A 26,491-nucleotide genomic window follows, 5' to 3' on the forward strand; every position below is an offset into this window, starting at 1 on the left:
TGACGCGTTTCCGCAGGGAGGCCACTGGAGGGGGCCGAGGGAGGGGCCCCGTGTGGGGGCTGCGGTTTAAGTGATGAGTGCGTGACACATTGGCCACCAGCCCTGCATTGCCACCGCCACCACCACCTCATCCTCATCCTCCTCCTGCTGCTGCTGAGCAGGTGAGCCGCGTGCCTTGTGGGAAGGACAGCATTGAGTGGTTGGCTGGGTGAGTGGCTAGCCTGGGTGTAGTTTGGTTGCTCGGGTTGGTGGTTGGCTGGGTAAGTGAATGTGTCGCGGCGTGGGTGGTTGGCTGATACGCTGGATGAGTGTGTTGCGATGTGAATGGTTCGCTGGTGAGCTGAGTATCCGCGTGCTTGAGTGAGTGCGTTAGTGGCTAGCTAGGTAGCTGAGTGCTTGAGTGAGTGCGTTAGTGGTTAGCTAGGTAGCTGGGTGCTTGAGTGAGTGCGTTAGTGGCTAGCTAGGTAGCTGAGTGCTTGAGTGAGTGCGTTAGTGGCTAGCTAGGTAGCTGGGTGCTTGAGTGAGTGCGTTAGTGGCTAGCTAGGTAGCTGAGTGCTTGAGTGAGTGCGTTAGTGGTTAGCTAGGTAGCTGGGTGCTTGAGTGAGTGCGTTAGTGGCTAGCTAGGTAGCTGAGTGCTTGAGTGAGTGCGTTAGTGGCTAGCTAGGTAGCTGGGTGCTTGAGTGAGTGCGTTAGTGGCTAGCTAGGTAGCTGAGTGCTTGAGTGAGTGCGTTAGTGGCTAGCTAGGTAGCTGAGTGCTTGAGTGAGTGCGTTAGTGGCTAGCTAGGTAGCTGGGTGCTTGAGTGAGTGCGTTAGTGGCTAGCTAGGTAGCTGGGTGCTTGAGTGAGTGCGTTAGTGGCTAGCTAGGTAGCTGGGTGCTTGAGTGAGTGCGTTAGAGGCTAGCTAGGTAGCTGGGTGCTTGAGTGAGTGCGTTAGAGGCTAGCTAGGTAGCTGAGTGCTTGAGTGAGTTGGTGGGTGAGTCGCTGGGGGAGTGAGTGGCTGCGTGAGGACACCACACTGTCTCGTTGTTGTTGAGTTCTTCAGTAAAGTCTCCTGTGCTTCTTGACTTTGCTTTAATTTACATTTCCTGTATTTCTGTTTCTATCTCGCTCGCAGTGGTGTTATCTCTATTTCAAACCTCTGCCGCCTGTTATGAAGAAGGTACAATCCGTTACAAAGCTTGAGGATTGGTGTAATGTTGAGGTTTGCCAGGTACTGTACTTTATTTCCAATGCTGCAATTAACTTTCTTAACCCGTGAAGCATTACCGAGGCTCAAGACTCCTTTTCAGGAGGGTTGTGCGGCCGACTGAATGATGCCCCCCACCCCGCGCTAGCACCCTCTCTGAGTGACACACTCGTTCTGCTGGCTTGTGGCCACACGGAGTTGGACCACACACCCGTGGAGGTTGTGGCGCTGCGATCCCATAATCTCATGGTCTGCCCTTCTCGCTTATTCCACCCCAGCCTCTCCCGATGTCGTGAATGACTCATTGCGGTAAACCTTTTTGCGCCCATACACTATTAAGCCTACTCAGGGGCACCGCAATGTAACCTGTCCTGGGAGGGTCGGTCAATCCCCTGGTACCGGAAACCTTGGGACTTTCTTCATAGGTACCCTTCGGATTAAAACCCATTGTGCCAAGCAATCCCCCGCCAGGACACTACGTGTGTGCGCTGCATGTGTGTGCTCAGTGCTGGGGCCAGCGGGGGGGGGGGGGGGGGTCGCAGGTGCTTGCAGAGTGGATTCGAGGCCGTGGCACCACAGGGTCCTCTTACATTGGGATGTTTGGCCAATCCCATGAGTAATTGAGCGTTTTCAGTTTAGAGAGTTTGGCTTCATGTGGGAGGAACATTTTTTGCTGTTACCCAAAGACAACCCACCACACTTGCAGAGGGTGTAACACTTTGGAGATTCGCACGGATAGGTTCAAGAATCTATGGTAGGAGCGAGTGGTCTTTCTAAGCCCCAGGGGGGCAATTAGGGTGACCGTTTGGTGCTAAAAGTAACCGTGGACCCGGCACATACAAGCGCCTCACAGCCATCGCAGGGGTCATCGCCTTGCGCCCTTTCCACCAGGATCAACGTGCGACCCCAACCCCTGTGTACATTTATGTTAACGTTAATTAATTAACAGAAATATGTTGTTCAACAAAGTCAGTTTCCGAGGGAGTAATGCCCTCAAAACCTCTGCACCAATGGATTCATAATCCATTGCTCTGCTTCCCAATATTCCGACCACCTCGTGGCTGGCGCCTACCTCACCGGTGACTGCACCCAGAGCCGTTCCGAGGGTCCGGCGAATCGGGGCGATCATCCTGGGCCCCGCACTTTGGAGGGCCCCGCGTTTTCATGTCACGGTATCAGATGTAATACGTCAGGCCTCGTTTGAAGGCGTCAGGGTGGGGATGGCACACAGCGAGATTTGCCCTGGGCCCCGCACCCCCTTATGGACGAGCCTGACTGCACTCGGTAGTCTACAATCCAAATGTACATCCTGGCTCTACCTCCGCTCGGCTTGCAAGATCCCACGAGATGGGGCGCATTCAGGGGTGATTTGTTCGCAGACCATAGGAACGTGACATTTATAGCGCTGATTCGGGCGCAGGTCAAATCTCCCCAAGACATTTGTTAATGTGGACTTTGTTACCTAAATATATCTGTATCAGCTCGTTAAGTACTGTACATATGTAGTGACTGACTTGGAGCCATAACTTCTTGGAGGCAATTCTTTAATTAAACACCAAGCACACTGTTACACACTCTCTGCAGTTACACAATGCTCTGTCTCTCGCTTAAACGCAACGTTACACTGATTGCTAGCCTACAACACAACGCTAGCCATCTGACACTGACGGCGCTGAACTAAGACAGCCAACTACTGCTAGCTGCGCAATATCAAGTGGACGATGACAGTGACGAAGGCACGAGACGACAGCGGCGAAGGCAACGATCTTTAACAGCAACGACGACGGGGATCTCACTCCAAACGACGGCCTGATCTCCCACTCGGGGTCCCCTTTTATCCTGTTAGCGTGGCCTCGCCTGCGCCCCGGCCACTCTCCCCTTCTGGAACCTACGAGCAGACTCTCGACGTGTCCCTTCCGTAACCTTTACCCTAGATCCCTCTCGGTTCTATCGCGTGGTCTGCTATCAATCAGGGCTGCTTCAGGCTGCAGATCCCCTTCCCTGCCAGCAGCCAGCGCTATGCTACGTAGTGACCAATTCTATGTCACTACACATATATGCAAAGTGAGTGCACCGGGTACATTAAATTAGTTCAGTTGACTCGTTCAGGGTACAGTGACATTTTCTTTTAAAGCTCTTTCAGAAGTGACCTGGCCACAAATGATAACACAACAAAGTAGTTTATCATTTGGAAATGTATAGCAGCCAAATAATCTAAACACATGGTGGAGGGGAAAACCGGAGGGCCCGGAGAAAAATCCATGCAACCACGGGAAGAGATAACATGCAAACTCCAAATTTATAACAGGGTGGGGATCGAACCCACAAGCTCCTTCTCATATCAGCCAAGGAAGATTACAATTCGGCACTGTGGCGCCCTATAGATATCTGTATCTGTATAAGCTCGTTCAGTACATATGTGCTAATTTGTTCAGTTGACTCGTTTAGTGTACGGTGACATTACAGTACTTGCTTGTGTAAGACAACCCGGCTCAGCACTCCTTAAGTGAACTCCATTACGGCCGCAGAATAAATATTTAAGGGATTATTTTCCAGATAATCCAGATTAGTACCTGGTGCAACTTGTCAACATCACCATGAGGAAGACAAGGGCGGGTGGGCGGGCGTGGCGCTGGCCACATCGCTTCCCGTGTGTCATGCCGGCCTTCATAGGTGCTCGCTAACAGCACTTGCTGCTTCAGTCTGTTCAGGCTATACGGGGGATCTTTGTCTTTGTGTGTGCACTTATGCTGGTGCGTCTGTGCGTACGTGCTTGCATGTGTGTCACATATGCTCGCTGGACTTTGGATCGATGTGTCTCTAGTGAGCAGGATGTCGTCCATTGTGAACGTGCCGACTCTCCAACACTCGCACTAAAATCGATCGTTATAAGGTTCACAGCGCCACTCCGCATGGCGGTGAGCGATCGTAAACTCTCATTACCTTGAACACCAAGCCAGCACCTCTGTGGTTCTAGCTTGGAATCCCAGCCTCGACACAGATATTGTCCTTCCCCCACACCACCGATGAGCATAGTTGGCTGGGTATGGTGTGAAAGAAGGTCAATATACATACAAGCATCTTCCTGGTGAGTTCTTTCCTTGCCTAGAATTGTTTAGATGTTTTAACCCCAGCCTAACTGGACACAGACCAAATGCTAGAATTTATCCCTCCAGTTTTACATCGTATATTCTGATATCCACACTTGTATTCCAACTTGTGCTGTTGGCATTGCCATGTGACAAAGAACATTTATTTTTTGCAACTCTGCAGGTGAGCAGTGCATCACCTTGCGTCAGTGAACGGCCCGAGAACATGACAACGCAGAGCTACCACTGAAGTCGCTTCTCTAGGCCTCTCTATTCGCACTAGGGCCTCACTTTTTTATTGTTCGTCGCATGTCAATCAAACCTGAATATTTAATTCTCAGAGCTGGATTTGAACCCAATTAATTGAAAAGCCAACTTTAATATGACTGTGTTTGTTTGCATTCATTTGTGGCTGAGCAGAGAGCATCAGCTCACTACACACTCGCACCACCGAGTGCCCCCCCTCGCTGCCACCGTCACTCCCCCCAGCGATGGCTGCGCTGCGCACGCTCGCCCTCCGCCGCGCGGCTGGGGCCCTGGGAGCCGCCCCGCTGCACGGGCCGGCCTCGTCCCGCCATAGCGGCCAAGCCGGCGTCTCCTCCTCCCCCTCCTCGTCCGCGTCATCAGTCGGCGAGCGCCGGAGACTACTACGACGTGCTGGTGATCGGCGGAGGCACGGGCGGCATCACGATGGCCGCCCGCATGCGGCGCAAGCTGGGGTCCTCGGGCAAGGTGGCCGTCATGGAGCCGAGCGAGGTGCCCGATTCACGGACGCGCCGCGATTGCCTCGCGCACCCCGGTTCGATTCGTGGCTGCGGTGCGAGCGAGGATCCCCGTGCGCCCACACGCGGCCGGTATCGGCACGATCGCGTTGGCATGATGGACACGAGATGAGTGCCGCAGTCCCAGTGGCAGGCGGTGGTGTCTGAACCCGGATGGGTACTTGCCTGGGTCGACTTGGCCTAACATAATGAGTACCTGGTGCAGAGTGTGAAATTATGTCCAGTCAATAAAGGTGGCCGGGCGTGGTGCTGGACACAGCCACCATTGTTGAGCACCCGGCCGACCATTTATAGGTGCTCGCTAACAGCATTTGTTGTTAGCGAGTACCTATTAAGGCAGTATTTTAGTTTAGTTTTTATACAATTAAGTGCGTGAACCGCTGCGCCACCACTCCACAAACATGATAATAACTATTATTTTCATTTACCAGTGTAATTCATGCAAGTTGCATCTCACAATCATTGGTGGAGGATTTGTAACGTGCATAGTTTCCACACGGAGGGGAACGAGCGAACAATTTGCAGACAAATGGGAGAGGGAAGGCAGCCGGAACCAACGCTACCAACAATTGCCCAAGCTCTGTGGTCCTATATTGTGATGTTTGGCCATGTGTATATATATACACAAGTAAATAATAATATTAATAACTCTAGGACGGGTAACGCCAGCTTCCAGCAAAACCCGGTACAAAATCTTAATCTTTATAAGAATCAGCATCTTTATTTAGACTAGAGGAATCCGATGAGCTATGAAGCTCTTTTTCATACTTGTCCAGTCGGGGCATGGAGTCAGCAACTTACAACAACAAGCAATACATAACACCACCACTTTCACCACCATCATCTCTCCCATCCAGCACCACCACCACCACCAAAAGACAAAGATCCCCCATATAGCCTTAACAGACTGTTGGGGCAAGTGCTGTTAAGTGAGCACCTATGAAGACCAGCACGACACGCTAGGGGGTGTGTAGCCAGCATCATGCCTGGCCGCCTTTGTCTCTCTAGTGGCGATGTTTACACACTGCACCAGGTACTCATTTCAGGCTGAGTTGATCTAGGACCAGTTCAGATCATCATCACCAGTGTTGACCACGAGCAGCAATTGAACTTGGGTAGCTGAGTTCATAGTGCAGCGCGCTAACCACACACCACCGCTCCCTACCACCACCACCACCACCATCCACCACGGTACCCACCCGCAATCCTCCGTCTCATCCTGGGATTTATTGCTTCCGCCCTCCCCCCCCATCCTACCCATCCTGCCCCCCCCCCACCATGGCAGATGCACTACTACCAGCCCATGTGGACGCTGGTGGGTGCCGGTGCGAAACGCTTCGGGCAGTCGGGCCGCTCCACAGCTTCGGTGATACCCAGTGGAGTGAGCTGGCTGCAGGAGCGCGTCGGCACCTTTGAGCCCGAACAAAACCGTGTGCGCACTGTCAGCGGGGCGCAGGTGAGTGGGGCGAGTGTGGATAGGCGAGATTGGGTATTGGTGAGCGTGTGAGTGAGTAAGTGAGTGGGCAAGTTTGTGGATGGGTGGATCAGTGAGTGAGCAATCGGGCAGGTTTGTGGGTGGGTGAGTGAGCTAGTGGGCAGGTTTGTGGGTGGGCGAGTAAGTGAATGGGTGTATGGGTTTGGGTGGGTGGGTGAGTGAGCGAGTGGGCATGCTTGTGGGTGGGTGAATGAGCGAGATGTGAGCCGCAGGTAATGCCGATGCCACCGCTCATGTTGAAACCTGGCAAAAACAAAACTCTTCGCTCTTGTCTCCGCAGATCAACTACAAGTATCTGATTGTGGCAATGGGTATTCAACTCAACTATGAGCAGGTGAGAGGCCGAGCATCTATATTCGTGTACATGTATGTGCGTGTGTGTGTGACAAACTGGCAAGGGAGATGGACTGATGTGGTTCAAAAGGATGTGGAGCTGATTGGACTTGTTGATGACTGGCACAAGCAGTGTCAAGATCAGCCTCTGTGTAGGTTCGTGAAGGATGTTGCTGGGCAGTTGGAGGCAGTTGCCCTCCAGCAACATCAGAGAGCAGGGGAATCCTGATCACAACAACGAGCAGAGCACCGGGCCGCTAAAATGCTGAAATTTCGCAGTTTGGGGATCATAGTTGGTGCATCTGCCAGTCATCTCAGTCGGTCAACCCATGGCACCTGGGTCTGGTCTGTGACATCGTGCCATTGGGCCTTTGACACTTCACATGGCCTCAAAGTGCACCTAGCATGGCACAAGTACATTGGTGATGTCACTATCACTTAGAGGCGAATGGCAGCTGTTGTTGCTGTTGTGGTACCCAGTGTTATCACAGGCCACGTGCAGAATCACCAGGTGGGCGGCTCAGCGGTACAGCGAGCGACTCGCAATAGGAAGGTCGCGAGTTGAACTCCTGCTTGGGGGTTGACTCTGCCCATCATTGCTCCCTCCAAGGCCAATGAATTGAGGCAACAGTGGCTGTCTTATGGACAGACTCGCCCACACCATATCAATATGGAATTTCAGGGCTGTAAAGAGGAGATGAGCGCCAATTCCTCAATGCTCAGTTTAGCAGGAAATTACTTAAATTTGTTGTAAATAGAATACAATAAGTGGAAGGATGGGGATCTCATCTTGAAATGCACATGATGCTGGGATACCTGGTATGTTGAAGGAACCTTTTGGTATTTAGGTGGTGATACAGTTGAGCAGTAGCGTTTTTGCCGCTTGTTGCAGAGGTTAGTAGTTCCAATCCAGCAGGCTTCCCTGGTTAACGTTGCGGGCGTATTAGCCATACAATATATATGCTGTCTGCTTCGCAGTGGACGTTAAAGATCACGTGACATCATTGAAAAGAACAGACAAAAGTCCAATTTGAAAAGAATTACACTGAAAATTACTCGAGTAGAATTACACGAGGCACCATGGCCCACTTCTGGCAAACTAATGCCAGGTACCGACCCTGTGCCGCACAGGGACAGCTGCCACTGGGGGTGCCCTTTTACATGTGCTGAGATGAGATGCAATGCACGTCACTTAGAGTTTCTGAAGCATTTAAGCAAGTGCTGTGTAAATACAATGATTATATTATTGAGAGTCAACTCAAAAATAAGCGTGTGCGGATTTATCTGGAGTTTCACTTTATTTGGGCCATCCCTCTTCCTTCCTCGTCTCCCCTGACACTCGTAGGCATTGTGACGGTTGGATCACCGTGATCTGTGGATGTTCCGCCATGTCGCCGAAGGGTTGGCGATGTCCGTAGGTTTTTTTTTGTCCTGGGCATTTTGACGTGCGTGTGAAACCACTCCGGGTGGTTGAACCTGTTCGGCGTCCCCGAGTCGTCGAGGACAGGCGTAGCAGCCGGGGCTCTTTGGGCCCAGCTCGGAGGCATTCGCAGCTGACGCGGATCCGCGGCCATTGTGTGTTTAGTTTGTTGTCCTTCCCTTGCACCTCCGATTAGCACGGTTGGCTACGTACAGTGCAAAAGAAGTTCCACATACGTACATAGCCACGAAACTGGCAGTACAAAGGAGGCAATATAAGTGAGACAATAAAAGAGTGACAGTACAAAAGAGACAGGTGTGTCAGCCATGGGGGTTGTTTGATCATACTCCACCACGCTGATCAGTGCGGTGGATTGCATAAAATATAAGTACTTTATTAATAATATAGAAAATATATTCTTACACTTGAAATGTGGTGCATAGCTCGTGAGCTGAGGAATCGACATTGTGTCAACGTGTCGTGCCGGCCATCGTAGGTGCTCGCTAAAAGCACTTACCCCAGGAGCATGTTGAGACTATACGGTGGATCTTTGTCTTTTACTCCTCCGGGTAGAGGCAATAAAACTATATCGCCACCCTTTAAAGATTCTCAACGAGCTCCGACTGAGACACTCGCAGGAGGACAGGACCCTCCTGAAACTAGTCACGAGACTCAGGGTGGAAAAAATGTGTGCAAAGAGCACAACTGTGCAAAAAGAAACGATCAACATTCCTTGAAGCAGTGCTTTGTGATCCTCTAAAAGTGATTTTCTGCTGCATTGTAATTATTTGAGCTCAGCTGTTTGTACTACACCAGGGAAAGTAAGGGATCTGTTCTGTGAACAGTGGTTCAGGGACAGCAGCAACAGGGAGCATGTGTTCTATTATGTCATGTACGAAGGCTGGGGGCTGTTGCCATTTGTAAATTCACCGACAAACCTACCCAGTCACCCATCTACCGTCCCACTGACCCACCACTAATCAAATTGATCAATTATCACGATTCTGGGTTGTGGTCTAAATATGTTTTTAATGATTTAGTTGCTGTAATTTTAACCACTTCCAACCATCATAACCACAATCACCGCAGCAATAATCTCCACAATCACAACTACCAAATCACCACAGCAACCACTACAGCCACAACCACCATCACAACTACCACCAAAACCACCACAATCACTGTAAACACCACGGCCACAATCACAACCAAAAATAAAGGCAAATATCCTCTTGTAGCCTTAAACTGTCGGATCAAGTGCTGTTAGCAAGCACCTATGAAGACCGGCAAGGCACACGAGGGGCTGAGTGACCAGCACCACACCCAGCCACTTTTATCTCTCTAGTGGCGATATTTACACACCGGCTAAGTCGACATAGGGGAGGCGCAGGACCAGTTCAGATAATCGTCAATGTTGTTAGCTGTGGGCGGGAATCAAACTCGGGTTTACCGGGTTTATAGTGTGGCGCGCTGACCAATAAGCCACCGCTCCCCACAATCGACACCACCACAAACGCCACAACCACCGGACTACGGTCAAGATCACTTGGCCGGCCCCTCCACCCCCTCCTGCATTCCTACCCCCGGGCTGCCTTCCTCCCGCACCCCTGCCATGGGCCCCCCTTACTCCGCCTACCTCTGCTGACCCCCACACCCCAGTCGCCCTTCTCCTCGCTGCACGCAAAGCAACAACACCGACTTTGCCAAGTCACGGTGACTGCCACGGCCGGGGCTCAGCTCCCGGCGAGGCTTGGGCTCCTCTTTTTCGTTAGCGCCCCTCCTCGTCAAATCCCCGTTCCCACCCCTCCTCTCCTCGCCGTGTCACCTCGATTCCCTCCTCGTGTCAGGAGCAGGCGTGGTGCCATGTGCTGCTAGGGTTGTGGCGAAGGATAAGAGTGTTGGGTGGTGAGGGTTGCAGTGGTAGGGATTGCGTTGTAATTGTGAGGGTTAGAGAAAAGTGACGCGGTTATTGTTCGGCTTGGGATTATGATTAGCATTGGGTAGGTGGAGAGTAAGTTTCTGAGTTGGTGTTAGGGTTCGAGCAAGCGTTTGCATTATATATCTAGATTTAGTATTGCTGTGAGGCTTTGGGGTTATGATTAGTCTTGAGGTTAAGGTTCGTGTCCAGGCATGCATTGGGTTTAGTGTAATGGTCGGGTGAGTGCTGGAGTTTAGACACCGTTGGGAAATCCCACAGTTGGGACACACATGCACACAGGGACACAACAACACCAATAGCCTCGGAGACTGACGCTGAGAGATTAAAACGCACATGCAGGGACACGAGGAAATACTCGCTCAAGGACACGGGGACACTTACTCAAGGACACGGGGACAGTCTGCAGACACAGGGACACACGTGTGCACCCACACACACCCACAGGCAGGCGCATCCAGATACAAACTGGTTCCAGATATGATTTGTTTCTGTGTTGAGTTAAACCTCTCACTGGCCTCACGTCAATCCTCACACTTTTACCTCCGACAGCGGAGCGGTAACACTCGCGTCTCAATAGCAAGAAGTGCCTGGGTTTGATTCCCGATTGGGGCGCCTTTCTGCGTGTGAACTTTGTATTCTCTCCGCCTGTTGTGCGTGGGTTTCCTTTGGGTTCTCTGGATGATTCCTCCCATAGCTAAACGCACACACGTACAAATGTTATCGATATCGGCCAAAACCATCCCAATGCTGAAAAATACATTGAAAATTACTGAATTAGGACCACGCAAAGTAGCAACATCGCCCCCTCCTACAGAAACTTGCAAGGACCCTCCTGAAAAAGAGCCTTGGTAAACGAACCTGGTGATGATAAAAATACAAAAACTTATCTGTTAATATAAGCAGCGAATAATTAGCAAAGTTCGCAGCAGCAAGTGAATATAAATTATTGTTTATTTAACATTTTTAAATGTGTATGCATGTCATTGCGTGATAGCTATGTGTGTGTATGCAAGTCTGTATTCTTAGTGCAGCGGTTAGTGCACCACGCTATGAATCCAGTTACCCGAGTTCGATTCCCACTCATGGTCAACACCATTGATGATTATATGAATTGGTCTTGGGCCTCCCCTAGGTCGACTCAGCCTAAAATGAGTACCTCGTGCGGTGTGTAAACATAGTCACTCGGGATACAAAGGCGGCCTGGCGTGATGCTGGCCACCCATCCCCTCATGTGCCATTCCGGCATTCATAGATAGAAGCTCGCTCACAGCACTTTCCCTAAGTGTATGTGAAAGCTAAACGGAGGATGTTTGTCTTTGTATTTGCATATGTGTACGTGTCATTGGGCGTTTGCTATGTGTGTGCATGTGAGTGTATGTATGTGTGTGAGTGCGGAGCAGTAGCGCACTGTGCTACAAACCTAATTCTAAGCCAACACCAATGACGGATTATAATCTAAGTCCTGGACTTCCCTAGATTGAATCAGCCAGACATAAATACCTGATGTGGCATGCAAACATCAGCACTGGCAAACAAAGGTGCCGGTCACCCACCTCCTCGTGTGCCGTGCTGGTCTGCGTCGGTGCTACTTGCTAACAGCACTTGCCCCAAAATTATGTTAGGGCTATATGGGGGATCTTGGTCTTGTACATGGCATTCCATGTTGGCTATGTGTGAGTCAATCATAATACATTTGTCAATACATAATTGCGTATCCGTTTCTTCATGAAACATGTTTATGTGGTTTAGGTGAGGCTTTGACCATTTGAGTAATTCCACCCTACATTTTCCTCACTGTATGCGTAAAAATGTGTTTTGCGAGGTCAAATTCAGCACTGTCAACATCATGGATTATGTCTAGAAACACGATGCAACTGTTTCACTTGGTCCATCAGCCTATGGGGCCCTCAGAGCCAATATTTCCCAGTAGTGATTGCTTTTAATCACCCTGCCTGCTGGGAAGACCCCAGCAAGTCAAAACCGGCGTAGATTTTTGTCACCATGAACTAAATGCTGCTGGAAAACGTAAGCTTGGAAGGACAAGAGGCTAACGGACTAAAATAAAGATTAAATTGTAAGCGTAGGTACAGACATTGGCAATTTATTTATTCACCCATGATTCTCCAATTACGGGTGGAGCAATGGAGATTTTTTTAAATAAAACACGCAGAACATATTATTTTATGACCAGATTTTTTTCTGGGTGTTGTAATGTTAAAATTTAGCAGAACCCATTCTTGCTGGTGTGTTTACAGTTGCGGTGTTGCATTAGCGGTGACGTAATCACTAATGAAGATGACGCCATGCCAGTGGCCCAGATGTTGGAGATTCTAAGGTGGCACCGCCTCAAGGTTTAAACCCAGCGGTTATTATTTAGGGATTAAAATGTCCTGCGGGTTTAAACCCAGGTTTCAGCCATGGCAATGCGAGTGGCAGTGAGAGCGTGACAACGTGTGCATTGCGGGTGACAGTCCGCGTGTACGTGTGACAATGTGTATGCGAGTGACAGTAAAAGTATGACGGTGTGGAGTGTGCATGAGTGATAATGTGAGTGATAGTCTGCGTGTGTGTGAATAAGTGTGTGTGTGAGCACAAGAGCGTTTTTCTACGTTGTTGTGAAATGCATCCGTGACCTCACATGTCCCCGGTCTGACTGGAGACAGAAGCTTCAGTTTTCAACTGCAGATGCAATGCACCCAGTGAATGGGGATTACAACACAACAAAGATACAGTTCCCCTGTATAGCCTTGAACAGACAGTGCTGTTAGCGGGCACCTATGAAGGCAAGCACGGCACACAAGGGGGTACGTGGCAAACACCACGCCCAGCTTACATTGTTTCCCTAGTGGCGATATTAACACACCGCACCAGGTACTGATTTAAGGCTGAGTCAACCTAGGGGAGGGCCCAGAACTGGTTCAGATATTCGAACTCAGGCGGCCGGGGTCGTAGTGCAATGCATAAACCACTGGCACCGCTCCCAATGCGTGCACACACACACGAACACGCGTGTGGGCACACGTCACGCACACATATACACGTTACGCACACGAGCAAGTTCTCAAATTTGTAAGTAGCAAGGGAAGTCATCATAGAAGAACAAACAGTTCAGACAGGGAACCCGCACGTCTCTAAAAGACATAAACGCGTACAAATAGCACCAGGACTTGTATGCGTCATACCAAAAGTATCAACAGTTCCTGAAGTGCTGTCTCCAACTTTCATTATCCACTCTAGTTCTCTGGCCTCTCTTATTTAAGTGACATGAAGCAGGGCCATTGCTCATAACGTCGCCTATTATATATGTTTTTGTCAGGCCACACACAGTGTTGTTATTGACGTGCAGTGTGTTGTTGTTCATTGTGTTTGTGCACCACTGCCAAATACAGCAGTAGCAGCAGCACGTGATTTGCACTGTGGTCCTCTTGTCTTTGGTGACCATGAAAGTAAACATAAGTAAATGTGACGGCGTAGGTTTTGGCGGTCATTCCTATGTGAGTGGCACTCTACTCGTGTTAGGCTCGCACAGCAGCCGCGTGTTGTTCGGCGTCGGACGGCGCAGCGCAGCCGAATTTAGCTCCCGACTCGGCGTGCGGAGCGAAACGTCGGACGTCACTCCGCATGGCGCGTGGCACAATGTGGAAACGCGCCGTTTTACGGTTTTCAGCTTCACGCCCTTTTCGCATAAGGTGGAAAATCGTATTTTAATTTTTTATCTTGAACAGCTGTTAGCATAGCAGGGCATCACCGCCTCCCCACCGTGGAAAGCATGCTACTAACTGCCCGTGTGGCCTGCAATCCTCAAACTAACGATGACCGAGCTCTGGTTAAGTCACTTGGTTCCCACGTGGCTCGGGGTTGGGGAGGGCTCATTACGGATTGGAGGAGACGCTCAGCCTGCACCGCTGAGTTTCTGGGTTTGGTAACAGGTTTGGGTATGGGTTGAGGTACAGATTTGGTTCCAGGTTTAGTTCCGGGGTTGGTACCGGTTTGGGTTATGGGTTTCAGAGACCGGGCCCTCCTGGGATCTCAGTTACACACTACCTCGCGCTGTCATGCTCCAGAAACGGACGACGGCGTGCGTACTGCTGGAGAAAGAGACGAATTGTGCCGTGCCTTGTATCGGCACGATATCTGACGTTTCAGTACCATGTGTAGGGAGCTTCTTCAGCAACTGAAATGAGCCGTTCACCTTGTCCCTCGATTATACAGCATTGCAAGAAGCTCCCCAGGCAGCACGTGGAGCGATATGTCAGACATCGTGCCAAACAAGAACAGCAACCTTAAAAAACGTCGGAAAGAAAAAAACACAAAAATCTTGGATCTGACAATGGTACAGCCGCTGCGTGCAAAGCTCCGGTTAGTGAGTGCTGCGGTTACGTGACTTCCCAGACTCTCCTCGTTACCCTGGGACGTGGGATGGGGAGGAGGGTGCCGGGGGCACTCTGCTGGGAAGGATCGAGTGTGCGCTCACAGCCATAATCCGGTGTCGATTGGCGAGATCGCGAGCAGTCGGTAGGGGGGCCGCAGTAGCTAGGTGGTCTGAACCCTCGTCCCACTAACCGACCGGGCCCTCTTGAGATTTTTTTTTCCCATAATGGCGTAGAAAGGTGCAGCCACTGTCGGTGTCGGTTAGTCTGCGATGCTGAGATGACCTCGCGGGAACTTTTGTCAGAGAGCCGCTGCCTTCACCACTGTTGCCCCGTTGTGTTACTGCGTGATTCTATTGCCGCACGTCCCCATTGATTGCTGTGTCCTAGATCACTATCAGGTGGCAGCAATCCTGCCCCCCCCTCCCCCAAATTCACTGCCGTTGCTTCCAATTCACTGCTTTCCCCCTCTTAAGTTCACTGCCACCTCCTACTTCACAATTCATTGTCACCGTGAATACTACTGCTCCCCTAATTCGCTGTTCCCCCCCACCCCTATCACTGCCCTCTTCTTTTGACTCTTGCTGTTGATTTCACTGCCGTCCCTTTTCGGTCTCCTCCTTTTCACAGCTGCTGCTCCCATCACACTCTGCCACTCCCATTACAACCGCCCAGCATCCCCCATCCCCCACCGTGCTGCGGTGGTGAGATGTTATCTCCCTCCCCTGGTATGCAGGTCTTGGGTTCGATCCCGACCCTGATGCCTATATAGATGTTTTTTATACAGGCGTCAGTTTTCACTTCCACATTTAGAATGAACATGCGTTTAGATTTTTTTTGCTGCTATAAATTTCCACGCGATAAGCCACTTTGTTGAGATATAATTTATGGCTAGGTGGCTTCTCAAAACGAGAGACGTAGCTCAGTGGGCCTTACCTGGTAAAATACATTTTTAGTTTATCTCACCATCTTCCATGACCCCCGCCCCTTCGCCATCACCACCCCTTTCCCCGTCTAGGTGCGAGGGCTCCCCGAAGCGTTCGAGGAGGCGGGAGTCGGCTCCAACTACTCACGCCACTACGTGGACAAGACGTGGCGCGCGCTGCAGGACTTTCGCGAGGGAAACGCGATCTTCACGCTGCCCAACACCCCCATCAAGTGCGCCGGCGCCCCCCAGAAAATCATGTACCTGGCCGACGACTACATGCGCAAGGTGCGCCGAGCACCGGAACTCGGCAACCAGCGGCACGGGTTACCATGGGTTATCATGGATTACCATGGGTTACTGTGGGTTACCGTACCACCACTAGGCAGTTTTCGGGCTGTTGCCACTCACGCGTTGTCCGGCGTTTCCTTCTGCGTGCCAGCCAGCTTCTTCTGGAACTGGAATTTAACAAGATTCCCGTCACATGCAGGGACACCAGAATCTGAATCTTTATGTAGATTGAAGGAGAAATCCGATGAGCTATGAAGCTCTTTTTGACAGATGTCCAGTAGAGGCAGGTCAGCAAGTTCTAACAGCAAATTATACACAAAAAATAGAAGTGCAAATATATAGAAATATTTATAAGTAAAAAGTGCGTAAGTACATACATTCCTTCCAGTATTTCAACACTAAATGCAAGCTTGGGCAAGGCAGCAAAACAACAACAAAAACAGTCCCCAGCCCACACTAAGACAACACGCAACGCTTGACATTGTACCTAACACATGCCGGCACAAACCGGACAACGTGAGCCAGGCGGACGTTAGATTCCCAGTGAAGGGGTTAAAGTGAGGTGACGGTTTCTTGAGCAGGGCACGTCAAGGTCAAGAGTTAATTTTGGTTGATGCCACTGTGATGGCAGCGCCTGCCTTGCCATCACTTTCCTCCACATGCTAGATCCTGCAGTTGTCGTGAAGTTGCCTTTCAAAGCCCAGCCTCCCAGTCTGTGCCAATCTGGCTCGTAAGCCTGAATCCACATTGTAAATAAAAAACAATACAGATCGATTGTGAAGTCAAATCGTGGTGTCAATCATGATGATTCTTCGTTCCATGAAAGGGGCAATTAGAAACATACATATAGTTACAGGCTGCCTATAAAGCTATCGTCCGTTATTGAAGGATTAGTAACTTAGGCATAAGTTTGAACATTGTTCGATTCTAACCTTCCTCGATCCGAGGTCTAAGCGCGAGATGGACTCTCCTCTATCCTACATCACAGGGCCCTGTCTATGGCAGTCTTTGTGTCGAATTGTCCCCATACTGAGCCCTGTCCAATCGGCAACAGCGTCGTAATCCCGAGCTCTTCTGGGGTCGGCCTCAGCCTCACTTTCCTGGCTTATAAAATACACACAGGTTTGAGCACGTTTGGAAAAAATTACACGAGCATTTGGTCGTGTGAATATTTTTTGTTTACCTTATAAGGCTCATCGCCCTAACCCTGTACATGTCCACCACATCAAATCGAGAGTCGAGAGGGCCCTAGGCATTTGCCACCTTCTCAGCTGTGATAGCTTTTCGAGTGTGACCAGAATGTGCCATCTAGCTCACCCCAAGGGATTTTTAATTAGACACTTTACATTCGCTTATCCTCAGCATTCCACCACACAGTTCAAACTTGCTCTCTCATTATAATTGTTTAATAATGTTGGAAATAGAGCTTTGTGTTGCACTGCAAGACCGTGAGAGATGCTGGATAGACAATGGATATCTCGTGTATTGATGACAATGGTGATTGATGATGATGTGTTAAAACAAGGAGATAATGGATGATGGTCAAGAATAATAACGGAGTGGCAACCGAGGACTGGAACGTGTCCAAGAGGACATCCAAGGAGAATAGAGTGATATTGGATCATGTGCAGGTGCTAGGGTGTGTTATTCAAATTCAGGATCGTGGAAGGTGGTGGTGACTTGGGGCCGCCTTCATTCAATAGATTGACCATGGTAGATAAAGCTAATTGATGATGGTGGATAACGGATAATGCGTACGAACAACTCCCGTATTTTATTCTAATTCTTAAAATTCATTTTTTTCAGACGGGCAAGCGAGACAAGGCGAACTTCCATTTCTGCACATCTCTGGCCGTGATGTTCGGCGTGAAGAAGTACGCGGATGTGCTCACCAAGATCGCCGCCAAGCGCAACATCGCCGTGAACTTCCGCCACAACCTGGTGGAGGTTCGCGCCGACCGGCGGGAGGCCGTCTTCGAGAAGCTCGACCAGCCGGGCGAGACCGTCACACTCGAGGTTCGGCAGAAGCGTTGACTGTATGGCCTCTGTCCATCCATCTGTCTGAAATTATTAAAACTATAAACTTAACTTTCTATTTAAAGCTTTCGTGACTGCAGGGATTCATCTTCTTGGTTCTTTCGGTAAAGTCACGTAGAAGGGAAATAATAAAATAATGAAATAATAAAAATAAAACATAATAAAATAATTCTCACGACGTTTCAGCCACAACGCAAGCAGCCGTCCTCAGGTGAAGACCAGGTCTGTCGGGGAGACAGCTTCACCTGAGGACGGCTGCTTGCGTTGTGGCCGAAACGTCGTGAGAATTATTTTATTATGTTTAATTTTTATTATTTCATTATTTCCCTTCTACGTGACTTTACTGAAAGAACCAAGAAGATATAAACTTAACTCTTTCTACTTTATCAGGTAAAGCACATTGAACTTTTACGTCTTTTTTTTAGTCAGGTCCCGCAATTTTCATATCAGAGCTCTCCGACACATTTGGCCACTATTGAGTAGTGACATAGCCAACACAGTGGCATGTAGCATATTATCGACAAGGCTCAATTATTGCAACTCACTCTTCTACGGGACGTCTGCTAAAAACAGCAAGCTACGCTTCTGCGGCCGTCTGGAATGATGTTCCTTCAGATATTAGGAAGCCACTGGAGATATGCACTTTTAAATCTACATTGAAACCTAATTTCTTTAAACTGATTTTTGTGTTTAGTTTGTTGTCCTTCCACCTCACCTCCGATTAGCACAGTTGGCTATATACGGTGCGAAAGAAGTTCAACATACATACATACTAATGATAGCTGAATGAAGTGGCTTATCACGTGTAATTTTATAGCAGCCAAATCATCTAAATAGATGTTTATAAATGTGGAAGAAAATCCAGAGGACCTGGACAAAAATCTACGCGACCAAGGGGAGAACATGCAAACTTCAAATATACAGTCATCAAGGCCAGGACCAAACCCATGAAATCCTGCATTCCACACGAAGGAGATAACATTTCGCCATTGTGGCACCTAGAGATGGCCCAATATGAGTTCAACGTTAGTACAGGTGTCCCTTAATTTACGAAAGGAATGGGTTCTTTAAAAAAAACACGTAGAACGAAGTTCCATAAATTGGAATGGCCTTTCCCATAAACTTAATATAAAAAAATAGGAATGTGTTTCGGCACAGGGAACTAGATCATTCCAACTCTACTCATAACCAAAACATATACACCTATAGCACTTTAAGAAATACAAAAATAAAGAACATAAATATTAAAACGATTGAATAATAATGAATTAAAACATATTTTTATAACCTTTTCATGGAGCTCACCAAAACATCTGCATGTTGGAATGACTGGAAAGGTGATGTGGAGGCGTGACTGTTCAACTGTAGGGACACCGTGACGCTGTCGTGGATGGATGACGTTGTCTTCCGGGTGGCTCTTGTTTGATATCGTGGTGCATGCCGAATTAAATTTCGTTTACGTGGAAATTCGATTTCGTAAATCAAAGAGTGTCTAGAATTTGCCAATTACATTGACGCGAAATTTCGTTAATCGAACGTTTCATAAATCGAGGGATGCCTGTATAAGGGACCTACCCTAGATCAAATCAGCCTCATTGATAAAACGGTTGCGCAAAACATGGCGACATAAAATCGGCGTGAAATGCACAAACCTTTTAGTTCAACCCTTCTGAGCAGCAGTGGGTCAGTAGTTAGCATGCTGCACTCCAAACCCAAGTTTGATTCCCGCTCATGGACGATAACAGTGGCAAATATTTGAACGGGTCGACGGCCTCCCATAGGTTTACTCAGCCTTATATGAGTACATTGTGTGCTGTGTATACATCAGTTCTGGGGAGACAATGGCAGCCGGTCGCGGTGCTGGGTGACCACCCCGGCGTTCGTAGATTGCTCGCTGGCAGCACTCGCCCCAACAGTCTGTTAAAGGCCACACGGGGGATCTTTGCCTCTGTGCGCGTGCAGTACAACCTGCTGCACGTGACGCCGCCCATGGGCCCCGTGAACGTGCTCAAGGGCAGCGCGGTGGCGGACGCCGCCGGCTGGGTGGACGTCGACAAGGGCACGCTGCAGCACAAGCGCTACCCCAACGTGTTCGGCATCGGAGACTGCACCAACATCCCCACCTCTAAAACGGCCGCTGCCATCGGTGAGCACACCCGTTAGCACGCCCACGTGTTAGCATGCCCGTTAGTACACCTGCTCGTTAGCAACATGCGTTAGCATGCCCTCTCGTTAACACGCCGGTTAGCCCGCTGCCCAGTTAGCATGTTCTCTAGCTCACCCGCCTATTAGCACGGCTATTAGCACACTTCCCCGTTAGCACGCTCGCTCACTTGTTGGCTTACTTGCTCGCTTGTTAGCAGGTTAGCACACATGCTTGCTTAACCGTTGGCTTATTCAGCATGTTCGTTCGCATGCTCGCTCACAAACTAACGCGCTTACTTATAAAAAAAAAACTCACCTACTTATGAGCTCACTCATTAGCACACTCGTTCACTCGTTAGCACGCTCGCTCACTCCTTTATTTGCATCCTATAGCTCACTCGCAGTCTCCTTCTCTTACTCCCGCACTCTCGCTTGCATGCCCGCTCACTCCCTCTAGTGGCTGTAGACGACAAGCCAAGCTGTTGAGCTAGAGGAGACATCTGTTCATGTTTTGTTGATTACTAACAACGCAGACGTCCTTTGGAATTGACTGTTCATGCGTCCGTCCATCGCTTCCTCTGGACGTGACGTCCTGCCAGCCAGCCACATTTGTTTTGCATATCGTATGATATTGAAGTTATGCAGCTGTTGAGAGAGGTCCCAGTCAGCTTGACTCTGTGCCGACATTTGCAGGCCGTCCAGAGGAAGTGATGGACGGACATAAAGAAATGAACGGAAGTCCATCACTTCCTCTTTATTTACACAAGTTTATAAGTACAAATAGTAAAAGTAGATACTTTTCTGCCGATTTTTCAACACTAGATGTAAGCTTGGCAAGGCAACCATTAGACCGGTTCGCGTCCCGACCATGTAAACACAGGGGTCCCATTGTAGTGACAACAATAATAATAATAATCTGGTATATTTGATGGATAGGGCAGAGGTTAGCCCAATGGATTACAAGCCCGGCAACCCAAGTTCGATTCCCACTCACACCCAACATCAGTGATGAATATCGGAACTGGTCCTTGGACTCCCCGAGGTCGACTCTGCCTCAAATGAGTACCTGGTTTGGTGTGTAAACATCGTCATTGGGGAGACGAAGGCGGCTGGACGTGGTACGAGCCACACCACCCCTTCTTGTGCCATGTTGGCCTTCATTGGTGCTCTCTAACTGCACTTAACCCTACAGAGTCTATATGGCTATACAGGGATCTTTGTATTTGTGTGCGTTTGAGGAGCGGTAGCTGTAAACCCGATGACCTGACTTTGGTTTTCGCTCACGGTCAACATCAGTGACGATTATCTGAACTGATCGAGGACCTCCTCGAGTTAAACTCGGCTTTAAATGAGTGCGTGGCATGGCGTGTAAACATCGGCACTGGGGAGAGACACCGGCAGTCTCAAACGTGGTGCTGGCCAAACCACCTCACTGTGCACCGTGCCGGCCTTAATAGGTGCTCGCTCACATATATTATTGGCTAAATGAGGGACCTTTTGTCTTTGTGTGTGTGTGTGCGTGCGTGTGTATCCCCATGTATGCAGCTGCCCAATCGGCCGTACTGGACAAAACAATCTCGAGGGTGATGAAGGGCAAGGCCATCTCGCACGCGGTAAGCTATGTTTCACTCATGGGTAGGGCAGAGCTTAGCGCAATGGATTACGAGCCCGGCTACCCAAGTTTGATTCCCACTCACACCCAACATCAGTGATGAATATCGAAACCGGTCCTGGGACTCCCCTAGGTCGACTCTGCCTCGGTCCGGGGGTTCGCAGTTCGACGTGAGCCAGCGCTCCCCCTTGACCCATGTTCCCACGACGTAGATCCCCATGCTTAGCGCGGCCCACTGATTTACGTCAACCCTTCCACCCCTTGGTCGAGTACGTCTTCATCTTCCACTTGCCCTTCTGCTTTTCCCAAAAAGGAGGAATATGAGCCTCATCACTACATGTCCATCTCTCTCTGTCTGAATAAATCCGACATTTGTTTGGCAACATCCAATTACAGGCAGTCCCCGAGATACGAATGTCCAATTTATGAACATCCGCACTTAAGATGTTATAATTTTTTACCATGTGACTTGCGAACAACCGGTTGTACTTACAAAACCAAACCGCGTGATGCATACCCCTCTGACGAGCCAGCTAGCATCAGGATGCAAGGACTGTGAAAATATAAAGGATATTTTTGCTTATGTTACTTAATTTAATATTTTATTTACTATCCAGTATTTATTACACTTATACATGCCCGTATTCACAACGCTTTTTAAAAATTATTTTCTTGTCCTTCATATTCTCGTCATGCTTCCTAAAAAATTTCTCTCCTTCGAGTGGTTTCCTTTGTCACTTTTTTGTTCATAGTTTTTCTTGTCTATCAGATTCTCAGCATTGCACTAAAGCACAACATCTCATGCAATATCTACAGTATGTATTAATGTTGAACTTCTTTTGCACCGTACCTAGCCAACCGTGCGAATCACTGATTCAGTGTCCTAGTCTGACATCACTCGCAAGAGTAGGCCAGTGTGTGCCGGCATCAGGGTCCTTAATTCGGCAAATTCGAAAATGAGGCTGCAAGTTACTCTTTTGGGATCTTATGCGATAAGCATCGCCCCCTACTGGAAGACAAACTACCACGGCTACTCTTGCAAATGAGACTCCGTCCTGGTCTCTTGCATTCTGACCTGGTTAAACGAAATAATTTGAAACTTGTTTTAATTTATTTTTTTAATGATTCATACCTTGTCTTTTTGAATTCTAACATTGGCAGAAAACCCTGCTTGTTCGGTTTATGATGTTCCCCTGCTAACTCAGCACCACATGGCCATATAGCATATTAACTGTAGATAATTGTCATATCTGGTATCTTAAGCACGTGTTTTGCAATGCCGTAATATTGAATGGACGATTGCGGGCGTTACATTTTATATTTGTCCATTCCTTTGTGACCATAAGCGTGCGTGCCCATGTGTGTGTCAGTGTTTTGGAGGCAGTCACCCTCCTACAAAAATGAAGGGCAGAGGAGTGACGCTCACAACAATGAGCAGATCGCCGGGTGGCTAAATCGCAGAAAGTGGGCACACTGGGGAGCACAGTTGGTGCATCTGCCAGTTATCTCAGTCAACCCATGACACCTGGGTCTGTTCTGTGACCTCCTGCCAGCAGGCCTTCGACACTTCACGTCGCCTCAAAGTGCACCTAGCATGGCACAAGCCCCGTGGTGACATCACCGCCACTTAGTGATGAATGGCAGTTGTTGTTGTTACATGTGTGCCTCTGTGGGGAACAGGTGACGCAGTGATTAGTGCACTGTCCTATAACCCTGACGACCCGAGTTAGATTCCCACTCATGGCCAACACCAGTGATGATTATCTGAAATGGTCCTGGGCCTCCGCTAGGTCGACTTAGCCTCAAATGAGTACCTCGTGCGATGTGTAAACATTGCCACGAGGGAGACAAAGGCGGCCAGGCATGGTGCTGGCCACCCATCCCCTCGTGTACCGTGCTGGCCTTCATAGGTGCTACTTGCAAACAGCACTTGCCGCAACAGTCTGTTCAGGCTATATTGGGGGATCTTTGTCTTTGTGAGACCGTGTATGTGTGCCCATGTTTATGTTCACTTGTGTGTTTGTGTGTCCGTCCATTGCTGCATGGTCACGCCCACGTACCTGCCCGTCCGCGCGCGTCACGGTGCAGTACGATGGCTACACGTCGTGCCCGCTCGTCACGAGCTACAAGACGTGTGTGCTCGCCGAGTTCGACTTCAACGGGCAGCCCCTCGAAACGTTCCCCTTCGACCAGGGCAAGGAGCGGCGCACCATGTACCACCTCAAGGCCGACGTCATGCCACCACTCTACTGGCACGGCCTGCTTAAGTACGTGCCCCACCGCACCCCACCACACGCCAGCGTGCCTCAGCGCATCCCAGCGCTCGGCCGGCCGAGCTTTGCTAGTCAGGGCACCACAGTAGCGAGGTGTTATCTCCCTCGGCTGGTATGCAGGAGATCGTCGGTTCTATTCCGACCATGACGATGCCTGTATATATGGAGTTTGCATGTTCTCCCCGTGGTCGCGTGGATTTTTCTGTGGGTCATTTAGTGTCTCCCTCCACATTTAAAAACATGCGTTTAGGTTATTTGGCTGCTACTATAAATTTCCACATGATAAGTCACGTCGTTGAGCTATCATTTGTGGCCGGGTAACTTCTAAAATAAAAGCTAAAAGCTTAGTGGGCCTTACCTGGTAAATAAAATAGTTTAGCTTAGTTTTTTATTTAGCTCTCCGAGCAACGCCGCAAGCGTCAATGCATTTCCTTCGTCTGTCTTGCCTGTAAAATTTAAGATCAAAAGTTATTTCCTGCAGCAATGAACACTGACAGTTAATGAGCACCTGGGACCCGAGCAGTTGTGCAGTTGCAAATATTGTTGTTTTTGGAGTAAACCTGGCAACAATTTAATCCACAACACTCACGCAAAATCGGCAAGGTGCTGTGCATGTGTCAGCATCGGCACTTGGGTGGCCGGGAGTGTGCAGTGCTGGCCTTCCTATCACCCCCTGCCGTGTGCTATTGTGCCAACTGTAATAGCTGAACACAGATAACATGTCTCCTGACATGGTAACCAGACTAACGTGTGATTCTTTGTCTCTGGTTGTGTCTGTGTGTTTTTTCAGGGGTTTGTGGGGTGGACCAGGGATTTACCGCAAAATTATGCACCTGGGCTTCAAGTGAAAATCTTACCCATGATACACTGCGTCGCCAACCCCCTCTACGACCCCTTCCCTCCGTCAAATCACGTCACTACTTGAGCGAGTTAAAATGGCCACTTGTTGTGGTCCTTCCTCTCATGAGAGTGAGTTTTTAGTTTTATTGCCAGATCTCGCGTTGTCTCCCATTTTGCGTTTTCCACGTGAGTAAACTTGTTTCTTGTCTTGTCGCGTTGACGCCGCACAAAGTTTTGAGGTTCGCACAGATGGGTTGCTCGGTATGGTCACGTATGTGACAGTCTTTGCCTAGAATGACAGCCTTCATTTGTACACGGCTCCCGAGTGCAGCTGATCACGTAGAACAAATTCCGAGCATTTAAATCGGAAGTGAATTCACCTCGACTTGAAACCTGGCTTTTTATGTTCTCACGTGACAATTGTCGCTTGTTACAGGAAGCCAGGCATGGGGATGCCAGCTCACCTTTTCGGGACGCATCAACGATTGCAATGTGGCCATATAACAAAAGTTAATTTCAACAGCTGTTCAATGTGGTTTCTTTGCATTGCTTACATGTCAAGTATTGGACCATGAGTAATACTTGCCAAATCAGACATTAATCATCCCCGAATAATGATGAGACTTACAATTATCCACACCTATGAAAAGGAGATGCTTTTAGGGAGTGAGGAGATAAGGAAGGAGAGCAGCTTCTGCTTTCGTGTGGGATTATACAAATCAGCAATCATTGCCCCACTACTGGCCCACTTAACTTCCCAAGTCACTCCTGCATATGAGACTCGTCCTGGTCTCTGTGAATTCTCGCTCTAGTTAAACAAATGCAACATAACTTCCCAGATGTTATCGGACGGCTTTAGTTGCCCCCCGTTTTGAGATAGGTAAATATCCTCCTCCCCATCTCCCGGAGTTAACACTGATCTTCAGCACCGTTATTGGGACTCACTGCACTGCAAACACATCTCGCATAGACACTATATTTTTGCATTAAGGGAGAAATTTGTAATAATGTTTCTTTTTTTATTGTTTAAAATGAAAATGCATAGACGGTTACGTTTGTGCGTGTTTGAATCGTCGGCAGCTGCCGCCACTGTGATGTTACTGATGGCAATGGTAATAACGACGACAGCTGTCTTTGGGAAGTAACACAATAAAATTTGCTTGTGGAGTGACTTTAACTGTGATACATTCTCTACTTTTCTTTCCATCTTGTTTGGTATTTTTCTCTAAGTTGTGTTCCCAATTGTGTGATCGGTGTCATCTCCCGAGACCAGGGATGCTGTACCCAGCCGCGGCTCGGCTCCCAGGTTAACACTCGGGCCCAGCGCACGCTTGAGTCAGTTTGATTGCTTCCTAAAGACGCACGAGTTAGCGGCTCATAGCCATCATTATTTGGCTTGTAGGATACCTGAGCACGGCTGGAATCCTGCTCAAGAGCCATGGCTCACTTGAGCCACAGCCAAGCCTGAGACGAGCCACGACTAAAACTATGGAACTGAAAATCCATTCTGATGCAGGGCAGTGCGAGCTGTGTTACACACATTTGTGTCACAAATTATTTGAAGCTTTTGGTGTCTTGGCAGGGGTGCATAAGCCAGTCTTTGTGCTTGTTGAGGATGGGCCCGAGTTAATCAAGAACAGCAGTGATGTCGTTTTGTAATTGAGCTGCAAATGAATTGACCATCAATGCAGGATTTAGACATGCCGATGACGACCGGATGCATGCTCTGACGGAAAGCATCGTGGTCCAATTGTT

The 26,491-nt window shown here is 49.1% G+C and overlaps 1 protein-coding gene across 1 annotated transcript; it reads left to right on the plus strand.

The window, feature by feature from the left end:
* Positions 1–25,913, plus strand: SQOR (sulfide quinone oxidoreductase). Its single transcript, XM_061570633.1, is given in 11 exon segments — positions 1–161; positions 4,695–4,900; positions 4,902–5,030; positions 6,342–6,512; positions 6,832–6,885; positions 15,632–15,826; positions 17,636–17,845; positions 19,829–20,012; positions 21,557–21,624; positions 23,712–23,890; positions 24,687–25,913. Coding segments are annotated over 10 exon segments (1,383 nt in total). The 5' UTR covers positions 1–161; positions 4,695–4,765; the 3' UTR covers positions 24,745–25,913.
* The last annotated feature ends 578 nt before the right edge of the window (positions 25,914–26,491 follow it).

The sequence above is a fragment of the Lethenteron reissneri genome, chromosome 46, assembly GCF_015708825.2.
Source record: "Lethenteron reissneri isolate LAM-NWPU_2019-01 chromosome 46, ASM1570882v1, whole genome shotgun sequence".
NCBI lineage: Eukaryota > Metazoa > Chordata > Hyperoartia > Petromyzontiformes > Petromyzontidae > Lethenteron > Lethenteron reissneri.